We start from the raw sequence: 22383 nt of genomic DNA, 5'->3' as shown, positions 1-22383 counted from the left end.
GTTGTAAGACTTCCTCAAGGTCCGCTGGGAATTGTAGTTTTTACCCTGCCTCCAACCCTCTGGGGAAAATGATCTGTGCTTTCTCCTGATATGTGGAACTCCCTGAGCTAAGAATCTGGGTTGTCCCCTCCTCTGGGCCTTATCTTCTCCTCTGCCAGTAACCCCCCTCTCTGTTCCCTTATCCCCTTCTTCACAATCTCCAACCCAGCAGTACAATCCTTGTAAATGGAGTTCAGTGTGATCCTTTTCTCTTACAGAGGGGGGTTAGCTAGGCCTGTCCCATATTACCTCTTCTCTTTGCTTTGGTGATAGAACCGTTGGCCACGGCTATCTGAAACAATCCATGAATAGCTCCTATATCTGTAGGGGGAATAGTGCACAAAATTGCAGTGTTTGCTTCCTACTTGGGTTTTAAAATGAATGCAGATAAGATTGAAGCTTTGCTGTTCAATACCACAGTTGCAAAACTAGGGTTTCTGTTTCCCTTCCAATTGACTACTAAAGGGTTTTGATATTTCAGGTTACAACTCTCCATGCAAGTGGCAGATCTGTATGCATTAAATTATGCCCCGTTATTGACCAAAATTTAGCAAGATTTGGAGCAAAAGGGAAAGTTGACACTGTTGTGGTGGGGGCGTGAATCCATTGTGAAAATGATGATTCTTACCCTTTGCTCTCCCTCAGGCTTTCTTTATTAAGTGGAAAAAAATTCTTACGGCCTTTCTTTGGCAGGGCAAAAGAGCACGGGTAGGCTTGCAAAGATTGATGCAACCTGTAGCGTTGGGGGGTAGGCCTTCTGAATTTAAAAATCTATTATCAAGCTACAGTGCTTAAGGCACTGAAAGACTGTCAGGATCAGCCCATGCATAATTATTGGGTTCCTACAGAAAGGGCTTATTTGAGAGAGCCGGGAATATTTGAAGTTTCACGTGACTCTGACTTTGCAGAACCTGGACTGGATTCACAGTCCCTTGGCAGTCCCTTTGGTGACGCAATTAGAATTGTGTCGAAGAGCTCTTAATCTTCCGGGTGCCTTACATCCTCTCAGTCATCTGAGGGATTACACCCCATTCTCCACTCCATATTTTGGCTCCTTGCTTGGTAAGTTTGAGGAATTAGGTTTCACAAAGGTGTATGGTCTTATTTGAACAGGGGGTTTTGATAATGAATCACCAGCTGCAAGAAGAGCTTCATATTAAAATCCCCATCCCCTTTTTTCAGTATTTTTGAGTGAGGGATGTGTTGCTGTGGCACGACCCCGTTGCTCACTTGCATAGAGCTGCAGTGCAGTCCCCCTGGAAGTAGTTTTGTTTAAAAGGGGGGAGGGGGGGAAGAAACTTCTCTCCCAAGTCTATGGTGCTTTGCTTCAGGTGTGCTGCTTGGCCCAGCATGATCATGTAGATGCCTGAGAAGTCTGGTTAGGGGAGCCTAAGGGGGATGGGTATTGGGATATACTTCAAGTTTATGCCACTAAATGTTCTGCTGTAGCAGCCTATAAACAAATGCATGCAGTATCAACTGCTGCACAGGCTCTACTGGACACTGACCCATCAGGCGAGTATCTTGCCTGGAGCAGACCAGGGGGGTCTTTGTTGGTGGAGATGTGACCATAGGGGGGATTTTGAGCACATGTGGTGGTCCTGTCCTAAGGTTCAAGGATACTGATCTACTGTCTGGGGTTATATCACTGCATAGCTTGTTGTACCCTGGAAGATGCACTTAGAGCTTTATCTGCTCAGGGTGATTGGGGAGGGGCAGGTTCACATGGACCTTGCCAAACTGGTTTTGCTGTTGCTGTTGGCAACCAAGATAGCCTTGGCTCATTGATGGAGATCTGATGCGGTCCCCACAGCTGAGAGGTGGATGTCTGTATGTGGGGAATTGCGTAGGCATAATAAAATAATATCCTCATTGCAGGAATGTAGGCGACAGCATGAAGGCTTGTGGGCTCTTATTCCCATAGCTCTGATCCCTACTACCATGTCTACACCTACTCCTATTTGATTGCTTGCAGGTGTCTGTTTTGATGAATGATTTGTTTCTTCCTTGCTCGCCTTTTGTTCTGATCACATAGAAGTGGGGCATTTAGGGTTCGGGGGTGGGGTGGGATGGGGAGAAGGTGGGCTTTAGGGGGAGGTTTGTTCTATCTCAGTTTTGGTTTGGGAGGGGGTGGCTTTGTTCACTGACGTTGGATCTCAATGTCAGAGTACTTCCCTGAATGTTACACATGTGGAGGGCTTGTTCAATTTTTTTTCTCATGGATACTGGTACTATTTGTATTTTACAAATGTTGAATAAAGATTACAGTTTAAAAAAAAATTACCTCAGCCGCCCACTTCATGTTAGTTGTCTGTTGAATACACTTAAGGAGATACCTAGGCCGTGTGGAACTGCAGGAAACTCATCACCGCAAAAATACACAGGGCTTATTTCTTGTGACTGCAAACATATCGAGCAGGTTGTGCTACCACCTCCAGGTGCCTGAAATGTGCTCAAACAGACAACTCATATTCTCATGGCCTTTCACACTGAACTGCAAATCAAGTGTTCTGGGGAACTATATTTAGGTATACTCAATTGGTTCTAGACTACCCTATCCCGTTATCCTTGGAGGGAGCCTTGTTTAGTTCTTTGGTCACAGTGGGAGGGAAAACCTTTGCGGCGAAGTTATTTTTGGGGAAACCTGCATTTCGTGGAAAAAATATATTCTTTATCACTGGCTATCAGATTCCCCACTTCCATACGGTATTTTGGCAGAATAAATTGCATGAACTCATCCTGTTGGAGTCCTGGGGGGCTCAACTTTCTCCAAGGAGACAAAAAAGATTTATGGCATTCTGGGACCCCTATTTACAGAAAATTATCTCCCAAAGCACTTAGGTCAGATTTCTCACAGAGCCACAAGCTAAGAACATAAGAATATAAGAACCTAAGCATTACCATACTGGGACAAAGCATCCTGCTTCCCACAGTGACCAATCCAGGTTACAAGTACCTGACAAGATCCCAAAACAGTACAATACATTTTATGCTGCTTATCCTATAAATACTGTAAAAAGAATTAGGCGTTCTACTTGTTAAGTTATCAAAACTCAGCAACAAAATGCAAAAAGTAGAAAAATAGATAAGTGGGTGTCACGCAGTACAATACAACATGAATTTAGAGGATGTCTCTTTTTAACATGAATTTTGGGGATGTCTCATAGATAATGATTTGGCTGTATGTTATGACAAAATACTTTTGTCTGTCAGCCGTAGCAGTCTTTAATCATTGACTACCCCCTCCGTCCAAATTTTAATGAAAAAAGATATCATGTGAGATGTACTTAGGGCACACACTTATAATGGTAGGAAGAAAACTATTTGAACTACCACTAATCAATCAACAAAATAACTTATCTCATGTATCTTGTGAGTATAATGAGGAGCATCCAGGAACTTTCGTTATCCCGACAGGACCTGTTTCGCCAGATTGCTTTGTCAAGGGATAATCCTGCAAAGCCATCAATATATAACAAGAAAATTAAAAAATTACAACAAGAGTGTTGATACATGTGTAATCTCTAAATGCATTCCTCCTAAAAAACTAAGCTCAAGACTTACGGTTCCAGCTTCCTGGTATGTCTTATGCTCGCTCTATCTTGGTGAAAAAATGGCGGCGGCGTTCTTTTTTTATGTAAAAAATCAGCACCGGAACTACTATGTGCTTCCCGTACGTCATTAATAACGTAAGCGTCATCTGTGAATTGGCTATATGTTATACGCTGCAACCTTATAGAAAACAACCCCAATGCATATACGTATTTAAACCTCCTGGCTCGATTGTATCTAAATTAAAAATCCAGTAAGATTCACGCTGTGACAACTTTCTATTACGATCGCCTCCCCTTGAGTGTATAGTCACATGTTCTATGACTTGACATCTTAACGTGTCTACAGTGTGACCTTTGTTGATGCAATGTTGCACTAGTGGGGCACCTATGTTTCTTGCCGTGATTCTAGATCTGTGTTCAGTCATACGGGCATTAAGCGACCTGCTGGATTTTCCTATATAGATTTTATCACAAGGGCACCGAATGCTGTATACAATATGAGTCGTCTGACAGGTGGTATAACTGTGTAATTTATGAATGTGATTCTTATGGCAAAAACTATCTGTTTCAATGGTTAACTCGCAGGTTTTACAACTCTTTTTGTTGCATTTGTAATGACCATATTTGATAGACTGCTCTGCTGTGTTTGTCACTGGTAACATTGCAGGGCTTAAAATTTCCTTTAAATTCCTTGCCCGGGAAAAAGCTGTCCTGACTCCCAATCGAGCCAGGAGGTTTAAATACGTATATGCATTGGGGTTGTTTTCTATAAGGTTGCAGCGTATAACATATAGCCGATTCACAGATGACGCTTACGTTATTAATGACGTACGGGAAGCACATAGTAGTTCCGGTGCTGATTTTTTACATAAAAAAAGAACGCCGCCGCCATTTTTTCACCAAGATAGAGCGAGCATAAGACATACCAGGAAGCTGGAACCGTAAGTCTTGAGCTTAGTTTTTTAGGAGGAATGCATTTAGAGATTACACATGTATCAACACTCTTGTTGTAATTTTTTAATTTTCTTGTTATATATTGATGGCTTTGCAGGATTATCCCTTGACAAAGCAATCTGGCGAAACAGGTCCTGTCGGGATAACGAAAGTTCCTGGATGCTCCTCATTATACTCACAAGATACATGAGATAAGTTATTTTGTTGATTGATTAGTGGTAGTTCAAATAGTTTTCTTCCTACCATTATAAGTGTGTGCCCTAAGTACATCTCACATGATATCTTTTTTCATTAAAATTTGGACGGAGGGGGTAGTCAATGATTAAAGACTGCTACGGCTGACAGACAAAAGTATTTTGTCATAACATACAGCCAAATCATTATCTATGAGACATCCCCAAAATTCATGTTAAAAAGAGACATCCTCTAAATTCATGTTGTATTGTACTGCGTGACACCCACTTATCCTATAAATAAGCAGTGGATTTTCTCCAAGTCCATCTTAATAATAGCTTATGGACTTACCCCGCTAAGCTAACTACTTTTACCACATTCTCTGGCAACAAATTCCAGAATTTAATTACACGTTGAGTGAAGAAATATTTTCTCCGATTTGTTTTAAATAGTTCAGTACCTTGTGTTGAGTTCTTTTTGGTAGGGCAGGAAGGGGATTCAGTGGGTAGGGGGGTTAGCTGCCAGTAGAGCAGACGCGTAGCCAGGTTTTGATGTCAGGGGAAGCAGACCTTTTGTAAAACAGGCATCAGTGTTGAGTTGAAGGGTCAATTCGCATAGGCACCAATTTATTCAAAATCCATTTGGGGGCGTGGCCGCTCCACTTGCACCCCACCTAGCTGCGGTGGAGTAGTTTGGGGCCTGAAGAGTCTTGGCCTCAGACGAAGCTGTTGTTTCACTTATTGTTTACTATATTATTTTAAGTTAGTTGAAAATTTTAATATGTATCTTTTGACGGGGATGGGGTTGAGGTTGGGGAATTCAGGGTTTGTAATTGTATTTCATTGTCAATCTTTAATAAAAAAAAGATTTCAAACAAAAAAAAAATAATTTGATGCTCACTTTTATTTCTTTAGTAGGGAGAGAAGGAAAGTTTTTGGGCTTCCGGATTTCTCCTTTCCACTAAATATTTTTTTTAATTTTAATATTATTTTGTTTACTTGCTCATGTTTTTATTTCACATGTAAATATATCAGTTGTTTTTGGATGGGGAAATGGTATATAGGAATGGGAAATAAGTGAATAAATAAATAGTCGAGCAAAGATTGTATCTTTTCAACAGTGGTTGTTGTGTCACAGGGGTGGCCAAGTCTAGGCTTCAAAAGCTACAAAGAGGACTGTTTTCAGTATATTCATCATATGAAGTACATTGCATAAGGGGCAGACAGTACGTGTAAATATATTTCATGCATATTCAGTGTGGATATCCTGAAATCCCAGCCTCTTTGTGACTCATTTCAGAGGTGGCCATCTCTGGTCCTACATCAGAGATGATACCCAAGACCCTAAAATGGATTATTAATCTATTTTAGGGTCTTGGGTACCTCCCTAACCTCAGGGTTTGTTAATCCATGTCAGGATTTCAGATGTCTCCTTAACCCATGTGATTAATAATCATCTCAGGGTCTCAAGGACTGTCTTAACCTCAGGGATTAAAAATCTGTTTCAAGGCTTCAAACCATGCTTTGAAAAGTCTAGCGTGCCCTATCACTCCAAGCACAAGGTTAGGGGAGACTTCGTACTTTCATGAATGATACATGGTCAACTCTTTTCAATTTGGGTTTTATACCTTAATAGAAAGGTGACCCTGTGCCATTTAAGGAAACTCCTTTTGTATTTGTTGGTGTGTTAAATGGCACTTGCGAATATTTTAAGAAGTGTAATGAAGTCCCTAAATAGAACTTCAGTAGGTGCAGATGAATTATTAGAGCAACCAGTAGAGTTACCTGATACCCTACCCTGAACATCACATATGTAGGTAACAGTATATAGTCTAGCTGTGATCCCACTGAAGTCAACAGAATCAGGTCCAATCATCCTTTCAGTCATATCTTCAGAACATTTAAGATCTATCTTCAGCCATCCTTTCACCTAAAACTTCAGAATGGGTGGGATGTCCTCTGCCAGCCTTGACACATGTGTGACATTTCTTACCATCCTTCAGTCCATGTGGGAGACCCTGGTGATCTTATCACATATATGCATTCAGATATGAAGGAAGTGAACTCTTCAGAGCCAGAACTCTTACCATTACTAGATTTCAGTGACCAAATAAATTGTTGGTGGGCATACTGGTTTTGCCACTGAGCCCTTCCTCCCTCTCACCCAGATACCAAGCCTGTATACCTGTTCTTGATGAAGCTTGGGAATTGGGATCTTGGAAACCAGATGGCATATGCCATGGATATTATCCAGAGGATGGCGATTTCATCCAACATCTGCCCTACGTAACTTAAGGTCATGTGAAAATAAACAGAGAAGATTCCTGCAAACAACAGTGACAATAAAATACAAATTTACCTCACAGTCTTGAACAACTTCTAGAAGTACAAAATATCTTCATAGAAATTACATAAAAAGAGCAGGAATATTTAAGAGAGGTCCATAAAAAGCTTTTCTGGATGTATTTTTTTAATAACCTCAACTTACGTTTATTATCAGTTGGTGAAAATTAATGCAATATTTTGATGCTTAATACATATGCAAATTTACATTGGCAGCTCCATTGTAGGCAGGACGAATAAGTTGGAAGTTTCACTAGTATTTTAGAACAGAATCTGCTGATGTAGAGGCTGTTCTAAAATACAGGAGAAGTAGATGTTAATGTGCCAAATGAGAATGAGATAAACATCCATTTTAGAAAAAAAACATTGAAATATCTACAGGTTGAAAACCAGCAAATAAACTTGTTTGTGCCGGCATATACTACCAGCACTGTAAGAAAGACTGGTATATCTTGCCAATTTAGCTTTTGGTGGTGGTAGTGGTTGTGTGGGAGGGGGGACAAAAACCACTAACGGATTAAAGGAGTAACCTCCCTTAATCTCTGCAGTGAAGTGCTGCTTAATAGGAGCAGTTTGCCAAAACCTAAACATGCTTGGTAGCAGGTGTAACTCATGTAGTCAACCTTGTAGGACATAGACATGTAGACGCCTTCTGAAATGGGGAAGAAATGTTCATTAACTTGCCATGCCCTTGTCCTGTCCACAACATGCCCAGACCATGCCCCCTTGCCATTTACGTGCACTTGGGTTTGAGATGTGCATATCTCAACTTTATAATATGAGGATGTGAGAGACTGACGGCAGGTATCCCTAAGAACACTTTCTCACTGAAGGTGCTGGTTATTTATTTATTGGGATTTATTAACCGCCTTTATGAAGAGATACGCCCAAGGCGGTGTACAGCAGGTACAATATAACATAAAACTTACAATGTTAACAGCATAACAATAGTAAAATAACCAAGAAAAAACATAAACACAATAAAAGAGAGAAACTTGAAAACAGTAAATTGAAACCTAATAATAGAATCGTGAAGCACTATCAAAAATGTACACATTTAACAGCACTTGAATTCAAATACCAGAGATAGAATGCAATGTTAGCATAATAGTAATGGTTAGCCACCTAACAGCATATGGCACTAAGAAGATGCAGTTTAGCTGCCTGAAAGTAGGTGGTGCTAATCTGCCAAAGCAGGTCCTGAGTTAGAAGAGTGGGACACAGAGGGAAGGAAGGTTAAATACCCTGAGAGAGTGTAGAACCAGGGAGGCCCCAAGGCAAGAGGTCTCCAGGAGACCGATCCCAAGCAGTGGTGTTCCTAGGGGGGCTGACACCCGGGGCGGATCGCCGATGCGCCCCGCCCCCCCGGGTGCAACGCCCCCCCCCCCGGAACAGCACGATGCCCCACCCCCGGCGAAAGAACCCCCGATCCCCCAGCGAAAGAACCCCTCTGGGTGCACACCGCTGGGGGGGGGGGGGGGGGGTGCCGCGCACCTGCCGGCTCTTTGTTTTCATGCTCCCTCTGCCCCGGAACAGGAAGTAACCTGTTCTGGGGCAAAGGGAGCATGAAAACGAAGAGCCGACAGGCGCGCGGCACCCCCCCAGCGGCGTGCACCTAGGGCGGACTGCCCCCACCTTGGTACGCCACTGATCCCAAGTCAGTGGTCTCCTGGAAGGAGGTTCTAAGTGAAGGAATTCGCTCTAAGTGTTGGCTGGGTTGCAATACTGTGGGAGAGTCCCAGGGAAGCAAGAAGTGGCCCTAGGAACAGAAGTCTGCAAAGGAAAAGGAGTGCCTTCACTTTCTGTCAATATTATTGGGGTTACTGACCAGGCTTGGAAAGAGTCTGTGACAGGGGAACAGACTGTATTGCTTTCTACCAATAAAATTTCCTTTGATTTTGCACTGCAAACTTCATGTGTCTGTGAAAACCTATAGCCAACTGCTACTCACATATGGTGGCAGCTTGGGGATATTTGTGTCTCTGTAGAAGAGACAGCTCACGTATATGCAGGGATAGGGGCCTCAGTACAGCTGGGGGGGGGGGGGGGGGGGGGAAGGGCTGTGTAAAGGCTAAAGAGAGTTGTAGATAGAATGTATTTGGATACAGGCAGCAGATGATGTTTTGTATATTCCTGAGAATCTAGCATGTGATGTTTTTGTTCTTTCCTGAGAAAGTAGCAGAATAGCAGGTGATGTTTGTACATTCCTGAGCAGGTTCACGAGCTGTTCATGTAGAGTTGTTCTTGTAAGCAATGCATGATCATGGTTGTGTAAGCAAAATGTAACCAATAGTAATGATAATACATGTAATATCCATGAATATTCATAGAGTATATAAGAAGGGGATTGACTCCCAAATAGAGAGTTTTTTGCCCAGACACACGAGAGGAGAGTTATTTTGCAACATCTGGTGATCCCCGACGTGATCGGTGAAAACGTGACGTACTTACTACGACTGGAACAGTCAGCGCGCCATTCCTTCTACGGAACACTGTAAGTATGGGGGGAAATTTAACATCATCACATAAACAACATGCACAGGAGCTATATACTATAACGCAAAGATATGGTTCCTCCCGAAATCCAATAACTCTTAAAGATATAGAGCGTTTAATTGAGGAAATAGTTTGTCAATGTCCCTGGTATCCAGAGAAGGGATCATTCGATCCTCAAACATGGGAAAAGATAGGGCAGCAGTTTCGTTTAGAGCCTAGAGTTTCGACTCCTATATTATTGACTTGGAGAGAGATATATTCTACTATAGTAATTCTCTCTTCTGGATTGACAGGCATTACTAACGAAAATATATCCAACAAATTGCCAGGCAAGACCTGGTCTCTTTTACCTCCCGCGACTCTTGGACCTACACCTTCTCCTCCTTCTTGTCGGCTGGCCACCGATATGGGAAGGGAAGAGCAAAACAAAACTCCTGACTTTACTACTACTACCCCTAATAAACCAATTGAAAATATCCAAAACAACAACGCTAATGATAGCGTTATTATTACCAAAACACCAAAGAGCGTAGAACGACCTAGTTTAATTCAATTAGGTATACAGCAAGCACGAAAAAATGGTGAATTCATTTGGAACGATGATCTATGGGATAATTCGGAACCTAATCCTAATTTATACCCAGTTACTAGAACTACAACAATAGAGGCAGGGAACGAAACACATCATGCAGAATGGACTGCTCTACCTTATCAAGTTTTGAGAGAATTACGTAGAGCTATCGTAGAATCAGGTTTAAAAAGTTCATTTGTTCAAGGCATGATAGAAGGGATTAGTAACGGTTACTTAATGACTCCAAAAGATTGGAAAGACCTTTTCCGTATGCTGTTAACTCCTGCGCAATATGTAGTGTGGGATAATGAATATAAGCAAGCAGCACAACTTATCACTGGGACTAATTTGGTGCCTGATCAAATTTATGGATCGGGACCATTTTCAACCCTTGATATGCAAATTCAACAAAACGATACCTGTTTTCAAGCCATAGGCACTTGTATCTTGCGAGCATTTAAAAGAACACCAGAAGGGAATAAACCAACAAAATCTTTTGCATCAATTAAACAGGGTGCAACCGAATCTTACCTTCAATTTGTTAATCGATTGCAGGAAGCTGTAACTAGGCAAATTGATAATCTTGATGCGCAAACAGAGTTATTGATTAAATTAGCCCAAGAAAATGCAAATTCAGATTGCAAAAAGGCATTGCAGACTGTAGCTCATCGCCCAGGAATTACTTTAGCAGATTTATTGAGCGCATGTGCAGATGTGGGGACTCATGGTTATTCTATGAATTTGTTAGCAGGAGCTATACAAAAAGGTAATAAGCCACAGGGGACGTGTTTTAATTGTAAGAAACCAGGACATTTTCGAGCTCAGTGTAGAGCCCCAGGAGGGGGTGCCAACTTTGCAAAAGGACCTTCTCGACCTTCTCGAAAATGTCCTCGATGTCAAAAAGGATATCATTGGGCCAATCAATGTCGCTCTAATCCAATTAATTCCACACCGCCACCCCCAAAAAACTTTGCTCCGGGTTAACTCCTAACCTCGGTCCAAAGGGAGTGCAAGGGTCTTTTGCTCATAGTACTACTGCTACACAAGGTAGTGCAGGAATTGACCTTATTGCAGCGGAATGTAAAACTGCCATCTTACCTCATGAAGTTTTGGTATATAATACTATCTTTAAAGGACCCATTCCAGCGGCTACTGTAGGTTTAGTATTACCTCGCTCCTCTGCATCGAAGGCAGGTATTCATGTTATCCCTGGAGTTATTGATGCTGATTACACAGGCATTGTTAAAATTCAAGTATGGTCCTCATCACCTTTAACAATTTCTCCCGGGGACTCGTGGGCACAATTAATTATTTTACCATATTTTACAGCACCTATTCCTTCTACTGTCTCTCGTACAGGGGGCTTTGGATCTACGCGACAGGTAAGTGCAGTTTTAAAACCGGTTTCTAATGCACGACCCACTGCTCAATTTTTATTGCAACAAAAGCCCTTTGTTGGTATATTAGATACCGGGGCGGATGTTTCTGTCATAGCTTATAAACAATGGCCTGTGGAATGGCCCATTGAAGATACTTCACATGTGACAGGAATAGGGGGAACTCAGTCAGCCTCCCAAAGTTCTCAATGGTTATCTATTACATATCCTAACGATACCAAGGTTCTAGGACATATTAAGCCCTGTATTTTACAAGTACCCTTTAATTTATGGGGTCGTGACCTTTTGGAACAATTAGATGCATCATTGATCCTACCTGATTAACAGTTCATAAATATGTCTTTTTCTCTTCCTTTGGAATGGAAAACTGACAAACCTGTTTGGGTAGAGCAGTGGCCGATTACCAGAGAAAAACTGTTGATTTTACATCAATTGGTGGAAGAACAATTACAATTAAATCACATTGAGCCTACCAATTCTCCATATAATACTCCGGTATTTGTGATCAAGAAAAAATCCGGAAAATGGAGATTTTTACATGACCTACGAGCTATTAATGCGATTTTAGAACCAATGGGCCCGTTACAATGTGGTATTCCAAATCCTAATTTGATTCCTTATGATTATCAATTAGCTATTATAGATCTGAAGGATTGTTTTTTTTCAATTCCTCTCCAGGAAAAAGATTATAAATACTTTGCTTTTACTGTACCTGTTTACAATAATGCACACCCTACTACTAGGTATTGTTGGAAAGTTTTGCCCCAGGGAATGTTAAATTCACCCACTATTTGTCAATACTATGTTCATCAAGCCTTGCAACCATTTCGTGCCTATTTCCCTCAACTTTTGGTATATCATTATATGGATGATATACTAATTGCAGGGATAACTCTTCCCCCTTCTTGGAAATCTACTTTAATTTCTATCTTGGCCTCCTCAGGATTAACAATTGCCTCAGAGAAGGTTCAAGAAAAGGAACCCTATTTATATCTAGGTTTCCGTATGACTAAAGCTGCAGCCCAACCTGTCGCTCCTCATCTCAATTTACAGTCTCCCACGACATTACATCAATTACAAGAGATTTTAGGAAATCTCAATTGGTTACGTCCCTACTTGAAACTTCCTACAGAATTTTTACAACCCCTGTTTCTCGCATTAAAAGGTCATAAAACACCTGCTGAATTAATTACACTCACTGCATCGCAACAAACAATTCTGTCACAATTGGATCAAATCTTACAAACAAAATGGACAGATAGACGAGATGCATTTGCCCTTTTTTGTTTTTGCGTTCTCAAAGACCCCACCCACCGACAACCGTTTGGTGTCTTATATCAAGATACAACTCCTCCGAAATTGATAGAATGGGTCTATTTACAGAATACTCTCCATTCTACTATTACACAATGGCCCCAGCAACTAGCCTTGCTGATTACTAAAGCTCGAGAGCGAGCAACATTCATGACTGGTTTCGACATTCTTAAACTCATCATTCCTCATTCTTTGTGGCAGTGGGAAAAAATGATTCAGTTCTCCGACGACTTGCAATTTATTTTAGCCACTTATGTTGGTATTATAGATTGCCACTATCCTAAAGACCCTCGCATACAGGGCACATCCATTTTGCCAATCACTCTTCATGATCCCATTTCTTTACGTCCACTCCCTACTGCTCTCACCGTCTTTACAGATGGTAGTCCCACTCGTGGGGTGGTTACTTGGTACAATCTGAACAAATGGCACGTCAAATTTACCTCTCCACAAACCTCTGCTCAACGTTCAGAGCTTGCTGCCATCATCCTGGCTCTTTCTTTATTTTCAGATCAACCACTGAATCTTATTGTTGACAGTCAATATTGTGCTAATCTTGTCCGTCGCATGCCCGACAGTTATGTATCATTCAAAATGGATGCCTCTTTTTATGCTTTACTGTTAACCCTCCAAGGTTACTTGGAGAATCGCCTTTCTTCTCTCTTTATAGGTCATATCCGCAGTCATCAACCTTTTCCTGGTGGTCTGTCTGAAGGGAATGCTCGAGCGGATCGCCATCTTCATTTTTTCTCCACAGCACACTGCAGTCATGAACTTCATCATCAAAATGCACCTAGCCTAGCTCGCCAGTTTCAAATTTCTTTAGAAGAAGCTAGAGCTATTATCAAAAATTGTCCACAATGTTCCTTTTCAGCTCCTACTACCTTTTTTCCTGGAGTTAATCCTCGTGGTCTGGAAGTTAATAGCCTCTGGCAAATGGACGTTACTCACTTTCCCCCTTTTGGTCAATGGTCTAAGCTTCATGTGGTTGTTGATACTCATTCTGGATTTTTGTGGGTCACTGCACAAAAAGGGGAAACTACATCTCATGTCCGCTCTCATCTTCTCCAAGCTTTTGCGGTCATGGGTGTTCCTAAAACTCTCAAGACAGACAATGCCCCTGCTTATACTTCCACCTCCTTACAGGAGTTCCTGACCCTCTGGCATATTGAGCACCTTTTTGGTATCCCCTATAACTCCACTGGTCAAGCTATTGTTGAACGTGCTAATCGCACACTGAAAACTGCTTTAAGTAATCTGACTACAAAAAAAGACGGTATTCTCCGTCATAGAGTAAGCATTGATGAATGCTTAGCACAAATCCTTTACACACTGAATCATCTCAATCTCATCAATAATCCTGCTACAAAAACTTTTTCTTCCAGATTTGAACAACATTTTCGTACTCCTGCCCCACCTTTATCTCGTCCTTTGGTCATATACCGACAACTACCTTCTGATCAGTGGAGTTCCCCTGTGCCTCTCCTTACCTGGGGTCGTGGTTACGCTGCTGTTCAAACAGATTCTGGCCCGGTGTGGATTCCAGCAAAGTGGGTGAAACCTCATGTCGTGGCATCAAGGTCTTCACAACCCAATTCCCAATTTCACACTCACCCTTCAAGGACCGCAGATGCAAACACGCAAACGGTCAGTGACTCGTCAACCTAATGCTCCTGTTACTTGGGGACAAATTAAAGCCTTGAGTCAACAAGCTACAGAGACTTTAGAAAAAGCTCATATTGAAAAGACTGATGATAACTTCGTAGTGGCTATTATTGCAGCGCTTAATGCTAATTCCATTACATTGCTTCTACTGTGTTGTTGTTTGTACATACCTTGTGGACAGTCACAATTACTTCCCACAAAAAATATTTGGGAAGCGTTTGCAATTTCACTGAACCAAACTGATTTCTGTCTTTCTCATCAAAAGGCAGTTGGAGAAGTTTTGGCAACTTGCCTGATTCCAGTATGTCATGATCCTAAAGATATGCAAAATGATACTTGGTTTTATTCACAGCTTCCTGTTAATTCATCCTATCGAAATGCTTCTTATGAATACCATAATTGGGGAACACAAACCCTGTTGCCGCCTACTTTGGCAATGCATGTGAGAACCAATCAAATAGCTAGTATCAATATGACATGTGCTCGTATGGTTAATTGTACCCGATCAAATTGTGTTAATTTTGGACCAACTTTGTTAAATTGTAGCTCCTACGAAAATGTTTCATATATTTATAAATTTACTCATTTACCCCCTGGCTGGTTTTGGTCATGTGGAATGTATACCTTTAATTATATTCCAGCTAATATATCTGATGGTACTACATGCTGTCTAAGTCGACTCACTATGGTACTTCCCAGTAAACATATTTTATTTTCTAACTCCTCACATATGCGATCCAAGCGTATGACCCTTGCTGCCAATTGCAATGATAATGTTAAATTTCTGAGTCAAACTGAATATCTGGCACTTGCATTTTCATTAATAGGTGTCCCTGCATTGGCAGCGGCAAATGCAAAAAATATTCGTGAATTAGCCTGTTGGGCAATTAAATCAATCAATGCAACCTCCACTGCTATTAGTTTACTTAATGCTGAGCAACAGCAATTACGTCATGGAGTTTTACAAAATCGAGCAGCCATTGATTATCTTTTATTACTTAACCATCATGGTTGCGAAGAGTTTCAGGACATGTGCTGTTTTAATTTATCTGACAATTCAAAGGCCATTGACAAACAATTAGCTTTCCTACGGAATTTAACTACTCATATTACTATTCATAATAACCTACTCTCTGATGTATGGGATCAATTGTGGCAATGGATCCCTTGGACCTGGCTCCGCCCTATTATCCAGTATTTAGTCATTGGTATTTTTGTTTTCACTATTTTTTGCTGTTGTATACAATGCATTCCTAACCTTTTTTCTTTATGTTTTCCTCGTCCATTCGCTCCAACACGTCACTCTGCTCAATATGTTTATAAGCTATTACAAACATCTCCACCTCCATCTCCAGCTGGCACACCACGGAGATTTCATTAAAAAAAAAAAAAAAAAAGGTGGAGATGTAGATAGAATGTATTTGGATACAGGCAGCAGATGATGTTTTGTATATTCCTGAGAATCTAGCATGTGATGTTTTTGTTCTTTCCTGAGAAAGTAGCAGAATAGCAGGTGATGTTTGTACATTCCTGAGCAGGTTCACGAGCTGTTCATGTAGAGTTGTTCTTGTAAGCAATGCATGATCATGGTTGTGTAAGCAAAATGTAACCAATAGTAATGATAATACATGTAATATCCATGAATATTCATAGAGTATATAAGAAGGGGATTGACTCCCAAATAGAGAGTTTTTTGCCCAGACACACGAGAGGAGAGTTATTTTGCAACAGAGAGTAGCTCTGCTTTATAGAGCTAGGGAAATTAAAGAGTTAATAAGTGCTAGACAAGCAGGATTTATTTTCTCTGCGTTTTTTTTTTTTTTTAAAGTGTTGCAGTGGTGTAGTACAACAAGTAAACTCTGGCCTGGATTACACAGGAAGACTGGCCAGGAGAGTACAGTGTGCTTGGGGCTGTTGTACAAGCCACACCTAGCCAGGAGAGTTGGCAAGATAGAAGAGAGGGAAAATAAGGTTTAAAAGTGTGAAAGCAAGTACTCTGGAAGCTGTTCCTGAGTCCTCCTGACTGACTAGAGAGACAGTGGAAGAGAATGTGTTGTGGTTTCAGAGTGAGCTACAAATGGCAGAGGGATTAGCAAACTAGGGAGCATACCTAATCAAGCACAGTGTGCACCTGGAGGAAAGCATAACTTGTGTGGAGGCAGTGCAATTAACAGAGAAGCTGGTCTAAAATGGAGAAAGCTTCCATGGAAAAGTGAAAGTGAAGTTGCTACTGGTACTGGAGCAGCCAAGACTCTAGACTCTAGAAGTGGAGCTGGAACTGGAGCTGCTATTGAGAAGCTGGCTTAGGAAACTGCAGAGCAGAGTAAAGTTACAAGCTGTGCATAGAGAAAAGTAGTAAAGGCCAAACTGCTGCCAGAGAAGCTGCAACTGGAGCAGCTGGAAATCCTGGAGTAGAGTAATTGTTCCAAGCCAGTATGCCAGCATATACTGGTGGGGAACCAGTTAGTGTGCCTTAAGGATTGAAGAAGTAAGACTCCAAGATGGGCATTTGAGACCGGGAGTGACAGAAAACCTGGTTATCCCTGTAGCAAAGCCCTGTAAATTCAGAGTACTACCAGCCCTGGGAGTGGGGCACAGCTGAGGAGGGAAAGGCTAAAAAGAGGGTCATGATACAGTCACAAGGGGTGACTGACAGAAAGTGTACTGAAGTAACCAAAAAGGCACCAGGAGGAAGAAAGATAATGGAGTCTTCAAGAGGGAGCAAGTTAAGTGACCTGCCAAAAGTCAAAGGGCTTAAGGAGGTTAAGTGCCCTGATAAAGGCAGGAAGCCAGACAAGTGGCTGGGCAAAGGAGTGAATTGCAACCCAATTGCAGAAGCCCCAAGATGGAAAAGGGGACCTGTTATGGACAACAGGTAGAGGTTAAGTGCGTATCTCATGTGCAGCCCAAAATGTGAAAGGAAGTCAACCACTGTAGTCTAGAGGTGACTGAAGACCTGGATTGGCTGTCTGCCATGGTATCTCAGCCAGGGGAAGAGAAAGAACCCCTTGAGGATCACCCAGTAGAAGTTCAGGACCCTTCTCAGGATCTAGCTAGTGAGTTGGAGGAAGTGGACTACTATATTAAAATACTGGCAGATGAATTGTAGCAAGCCACTATGTGTGCATGTCAACTACGGGAAGAAAAGAAGTTCCTCTAACAACAACTGGCAGAGGTTAAGGACAAGTTGCAAGCAGTGGCGTAGCCAAGGGTGGGCTCAGGTGGGCCCAGGCCCACCCATTTTGGGCTCAGGCCCACCCAATAGCAGCACATCTATGATGTGGCTAACAGGGATTCCCTAAGCCCCACCAGCCGAAAACTCCCAACTGTCCCTCCTGCATACCTTGTAAATACCAGATCTTCGCCTGCAGTGAGCTGCCACTGATACACACTGCTCGCACCAGTCCCACAGCCTTCCCTCTGATGTATTCGCACCTATGCGGAAACAGGAAGTTACATCAGAGGGAAGGCTGTGGGGCCAACATGAGCAATGTGTATAAGTTTCTGCTCACAGTCAGTGAAAATCTGCTATTTAAAAGGTATGCAGTGGAGGGGGTGATGTTTGAGAGACCATATGGCATGCAGGTGAGAGAGGGAGAGACCTTCTGCCCACCCATCTTGGGCCCAGGCCCACCCAAAATTGGGTGTCTGGCTACGCCCCTGGTTGCAAGGTCAAAGAGAAAAGTGGGAGGAAGACCATGCCAAGCTACAGGACATGGCAAGAGAGAAAGAGGAGCTGATTAGGAGCTCTTGCACAACAAGCTGGGAAGTATGTGGAGGAACTACAGAGTATCCATACTGCTGTAGAAGCAGAACAGAAAGGGTTACGGAAAACCACTGGACAGCAGATGGAAGAAATAAGGCAACTAAGTGCCAAGTCCCTAGGAAGGGACCCTGCAGAGACAGGAATACAAGCAAGGCTGGAGGAGCTCCAGGCCTTGGAAAGCACTTTAAACTGTAGTGAGGAGCAGTTGGAGAAGGAGAGGGAGTGGTCATAAAGCCAGAATAAGAACATAAGTGTTGCCACACTGGGACAGACCGAAGGTCCATCAAGCCCAGCATCCTGTTTCCAACAGTGGCCAATCCAGGTTACAAATACCTAGCAAGATCCCGAAACAGTACAATACATTTCATGCTGTTTATCCTAGAATAAGCAGTGGATTTTCCCCAAGTCCATCTTAATAATGGCTTATGGACTTTTCTTTTAGGAAGTTATCTAAACCTTTTTTAAACCCCAGTAAGCTAACTGCTTTTACCACATTCCCTGGCAATGAATTCCAGAGTTTAATTACATGTTGAGTGAAAATTTATTTTAAATTTACTACTTATAACTTCATTGCCTGCCCCCTAGTCCTAATATTTTTGAAAAGAGTAAACAAACGATTCCCATCTACCTGTTCCACTCCACTCATTATTTTATAGACCTTTATCATAGCTCTCCTCAGCCATCTTTTCTCCAAGCTGAAGAGCCCTAGCTGCTTTAGCTTTTCCTCATAGGGAAAAATCCACAATTCCAGGAATAAAATGTATAGAATGTTTGTACGTTTGGGAAGCTTGCCAGGTGCCCTTGGCCTGGATTGGCCGCTGTCATGGATACGATGCTGGGCTCGATGGACCCTTGGCCTTTTCCCAGTGTGGCATTACTTATGTACTTATGTCCCATCCCCTTATCATTTTCATTGCCTTTCTCTGTACCTTTTCTAATTCCACTATATCTTTTTTGAGATGCGGTGACCAGAATTGCACACAGTATTTAAGCTGCAGTCGCACCATGGAACGATACAAAGGCATTATAACGTCCTCATTTTTGTTTTCCATTTCTTTCCTAATAATACCTAACATTCTATTTGCTTTCTTCGTCGCTGCCACCCATTGAGCAGAGGGTTTCAACGTATCATCAACTATGATACCTAGATCCCTTTCCTGGTTGGTGACTCCTAATGTGGAACCTTGCATCACGTGGCTATAGTTTGGGTTCTTCTTTCCCATATGCATTACTTTGCAGTTGCTCACTTTAAACGTCATCTGCCATTTGGATGCCCAGTCTCTCAGTCTCATAAGGTCCTCTTGTAATTTTTCACAATCCTCCTGCGATTTAACTACTTTGAATAACTTTGTGTCATCAGCAAATTTAATTACCTCACTAGTTACTCCCATCTCTAGATAATGTATAAATATGTTAAAAAGCAGTGGTCCCAGCACAGACCCATGTGGAACCCCACTATCTACCCTTCTCCATTGAGAATACTGACCATTTAACTCTATTCTCTGTTTTCTATCTTTTAACTAGTTTTTAATCCACAATAGAATACTATCTCCTATCCCATGACTCTGCAATTTCTCTGGAGTCTTTCATGAGGTACTTTCCAGATACACAGTATCAACTGGCTCACCTTTAACCATGTTTGTTCACCCCTTCAAAGAAATGTAGTAGATTTGTGAGGCAAGATTTCGCTTCACTAAATACATGTTGGCTTTCAGGGGCATTTTCGAAAGAGAAGGGCGCCCATCATCCGACACAAATCGGGAGATGGGCGTCCTTCTCTCAGGGTTGCCCAAATTGGCATAATCGCAAGCCGATTTTGGGCGCCCTCAACTGCAGTCCGTCGCGGGGACGACCAAAGTTCATGGGGGCGTGTCGGAGGCGTAGCGAAGGCAGGACTGGGGCATGTTTAAGAGATGGGCGTCCTTGGCTGATAATGGAAAAAAGAAGGGCGTCCCTGACGAGCATTTGGTCGACTTTACTTGGTCCATTTTTTTTCACGACAAAGCCACAAAAAGGTGCCTGAAATGACCAGATGACCACAGGAGGGAATTGGGGATGACCTCCCCTTACTCCCCCAGTGGTCACCAACCCCCTCCCACCCTAAAAAAATTTTTTAATTTTTTTGCCAGCCTCTATGCCAGCCTCAAATATCATATCCAGCTCCATGACAGCAGTATGCAGGTCCATGGAGCAGTTTTAGTGGTTGCAGTGCACTTCAGGCAGGCAGACCCAGGCCAATCCCCCCGACCTGTTACTCGTGCTGGTAAATGTGAGCCCTCCACCCGAAACCCACTGTACCCACATGTAGGTGCCCCCCTTCACCCCTTAGAGCTATGGTACTGGTGTACAGTTGTGGGGAGTGGGTTTTGGGGGGGGTAAGGTAAGGAGCTATGCACCTGGGAGCAATCTGTGAAGTCCACTGCAGTGCCCTCTAGGGTGCCCGGTTGGTGTCCTGGCATGTGAGGGGGACCAGTGCACTAGGAATGCTGGCTCCTCCCATGACCAAATGGCTTGGATTTGGTCGTTTTTGAGATGGGCATCCTTGGTTTCCATTATCGCCGAAAACCGGGGACCACCATCTCTAAGGTCGACCTAAATGTTTAGATTTGGGCATCCCCGACCGTATAATCGAAACAAAATATGGACGCCCATCTTGTTTCGATAATAACGGTTTCCCCGCCTCTTCGTGGGGCCGTCCTGCGGGGACGCCCTCAGGAAAACTTGGGCGCCCTGTTCGATTATGCTCCTCCACGACTCATTAATCCATGCTTTTGAATATGCTCTGTAATTTTGTTCTTCATAATGGTCTCTACCATTTTGCTTGTCACTGGTGTCAGGCTCACTTGTCTATAATTTCCCGGATCACTTCTAGAACCTTTTAAAAAAATCATTGTTACATTGGCCACCCACCAATCTTCCAGTACTATGCTTGATTTTAAAGATAAATTACATATGCATGGCTGAGAGCCCAACTGAAGACTGAGACACAGGAAGTCCTTTCCCTAAATTGTAACAGAGAACAGGAGGTCACAGATTTGAGGAGCTGTCTGAAGCACAAGACAGAGGAAGTTACCCAGCTGCAGGAGCAGGTAACCTGTATGAAATCCTCCACTAAGACACTGCAGAAGCAGGCAGAGGGGCTGCTTGCTAAAGTGGAGTAGGCAGAGAAACTCTCCCAGGTTGCAAAGGAGTAACAACATGAGAAATCCTTGGCTGAAGTTAGCCAGTCAAATGAACGGTGCCAGCAGCTGGATATGCAGGTAGAAAAGCTGCACTGCAAGGAAGCCCAGCTTAAGAGACAGTATCACACGCTGGCTGAGGAGAAAGCCAGTTGTGCAAGGGCAAAGAAAGAAGTAACCTGCAGGGTGCAGGAACTGCAAGGACAGTTGCAGACAGATGATCAAAAGCAAACGCCGGATCTAGAGGCTGTTAGCACTGGCGTTTGCTACTGACCCATGATCAGAGCCCTCAAGCATGTGAAACAATGTGCTCGAGGGCTCTTAGCGCAAGTAGCATGCAAATGCTTGCTAAACAGGGCTCAGCGCAAGTAGCATGCTAATCAGCGCTTAACACATTCATCCCCAATGATCAGCGACCAGCGCGCCAAAGATTGGGTCGCTGGCTGCGACAAACCTTACGCAAGCTCCGAGCTGGCATTAGGGTTTGCAGATCATTGGGAAGGAATGGTGAGCCCTGTCCAGCATGCATTTGCATGCTGGCAGGCCCCCATTCCCCCCAACGACGCAACCCCCCCCCCCCCCCAGTGACAGGGGACTGGAAATCCAGCGGATCTCCAGTCCCCCCGATGATCCCATCCCCCCAGGTTCAGGGAGGGCTGGAGATCCGATGGGTCTCCAGCCCCCCCAACCCCCCAGCAAATGGTCCCTGGTGGTCCAGTGGGCACCGACCAAGCCCCCCCCCCCAGCGACAGGGGGGCTGGAGGTCCGCTGGACCGCTGGACCGCTGGTCCTTCCCTCCCCAATCCAGTCCCCTGCATTGGCAAGGGTCCCTGTGTGATGGACCTGTCACTCCATCCGCCGCCCGCCCACCCCCCTACCTTGGTTGGAGGAGGGATGCAGCCTGCCTCCCTCCTCTTCCTTCAACGCCGCAA

At 43.1% G+C, this 22383-nt stretch overlaps 1 protein-coding gene across 1 annotated transcript in view; it reads right to left on the bottom strand.

The window, feature by feature from the left end:
• Window positions 1–22383, bottom strand: part of ACER1 (alkaline ceramidase 1) — a 116679-nt gene that overhangs the window by 31646 nt on the left and 62650 nt on the right. Inside the window, exon 5 of the mRNA XM_030219763.1 lies at window positions 6906–7044. Within this exon, the coding sequence (XP_030075623.1) occupies window positions 6906–7044 (139 nt within the window). The remainder of the gene's footprint in view (window positions 1–6905; window positions 7045–22383) is intronic.

This window comes from Microcaecilia unicolor, chromosome 11 (assembly GCF_901765095.1).
Source record: "Microcaecilia unicolor chromosome 11, aMicUni1.1, whole genome shotgun sequence".
Lineage (NCBI taxonomy): Eukaryota > Metazoa > Chordata > Amphibia > Gymnophiona > Siphonopidae > Microcaecilia > Microcaecilia unicolor.
Note: the sequence above shows the minus strand (reverse complement) of the source record. Positions and strands in the feature narration are given on the sequence as shown.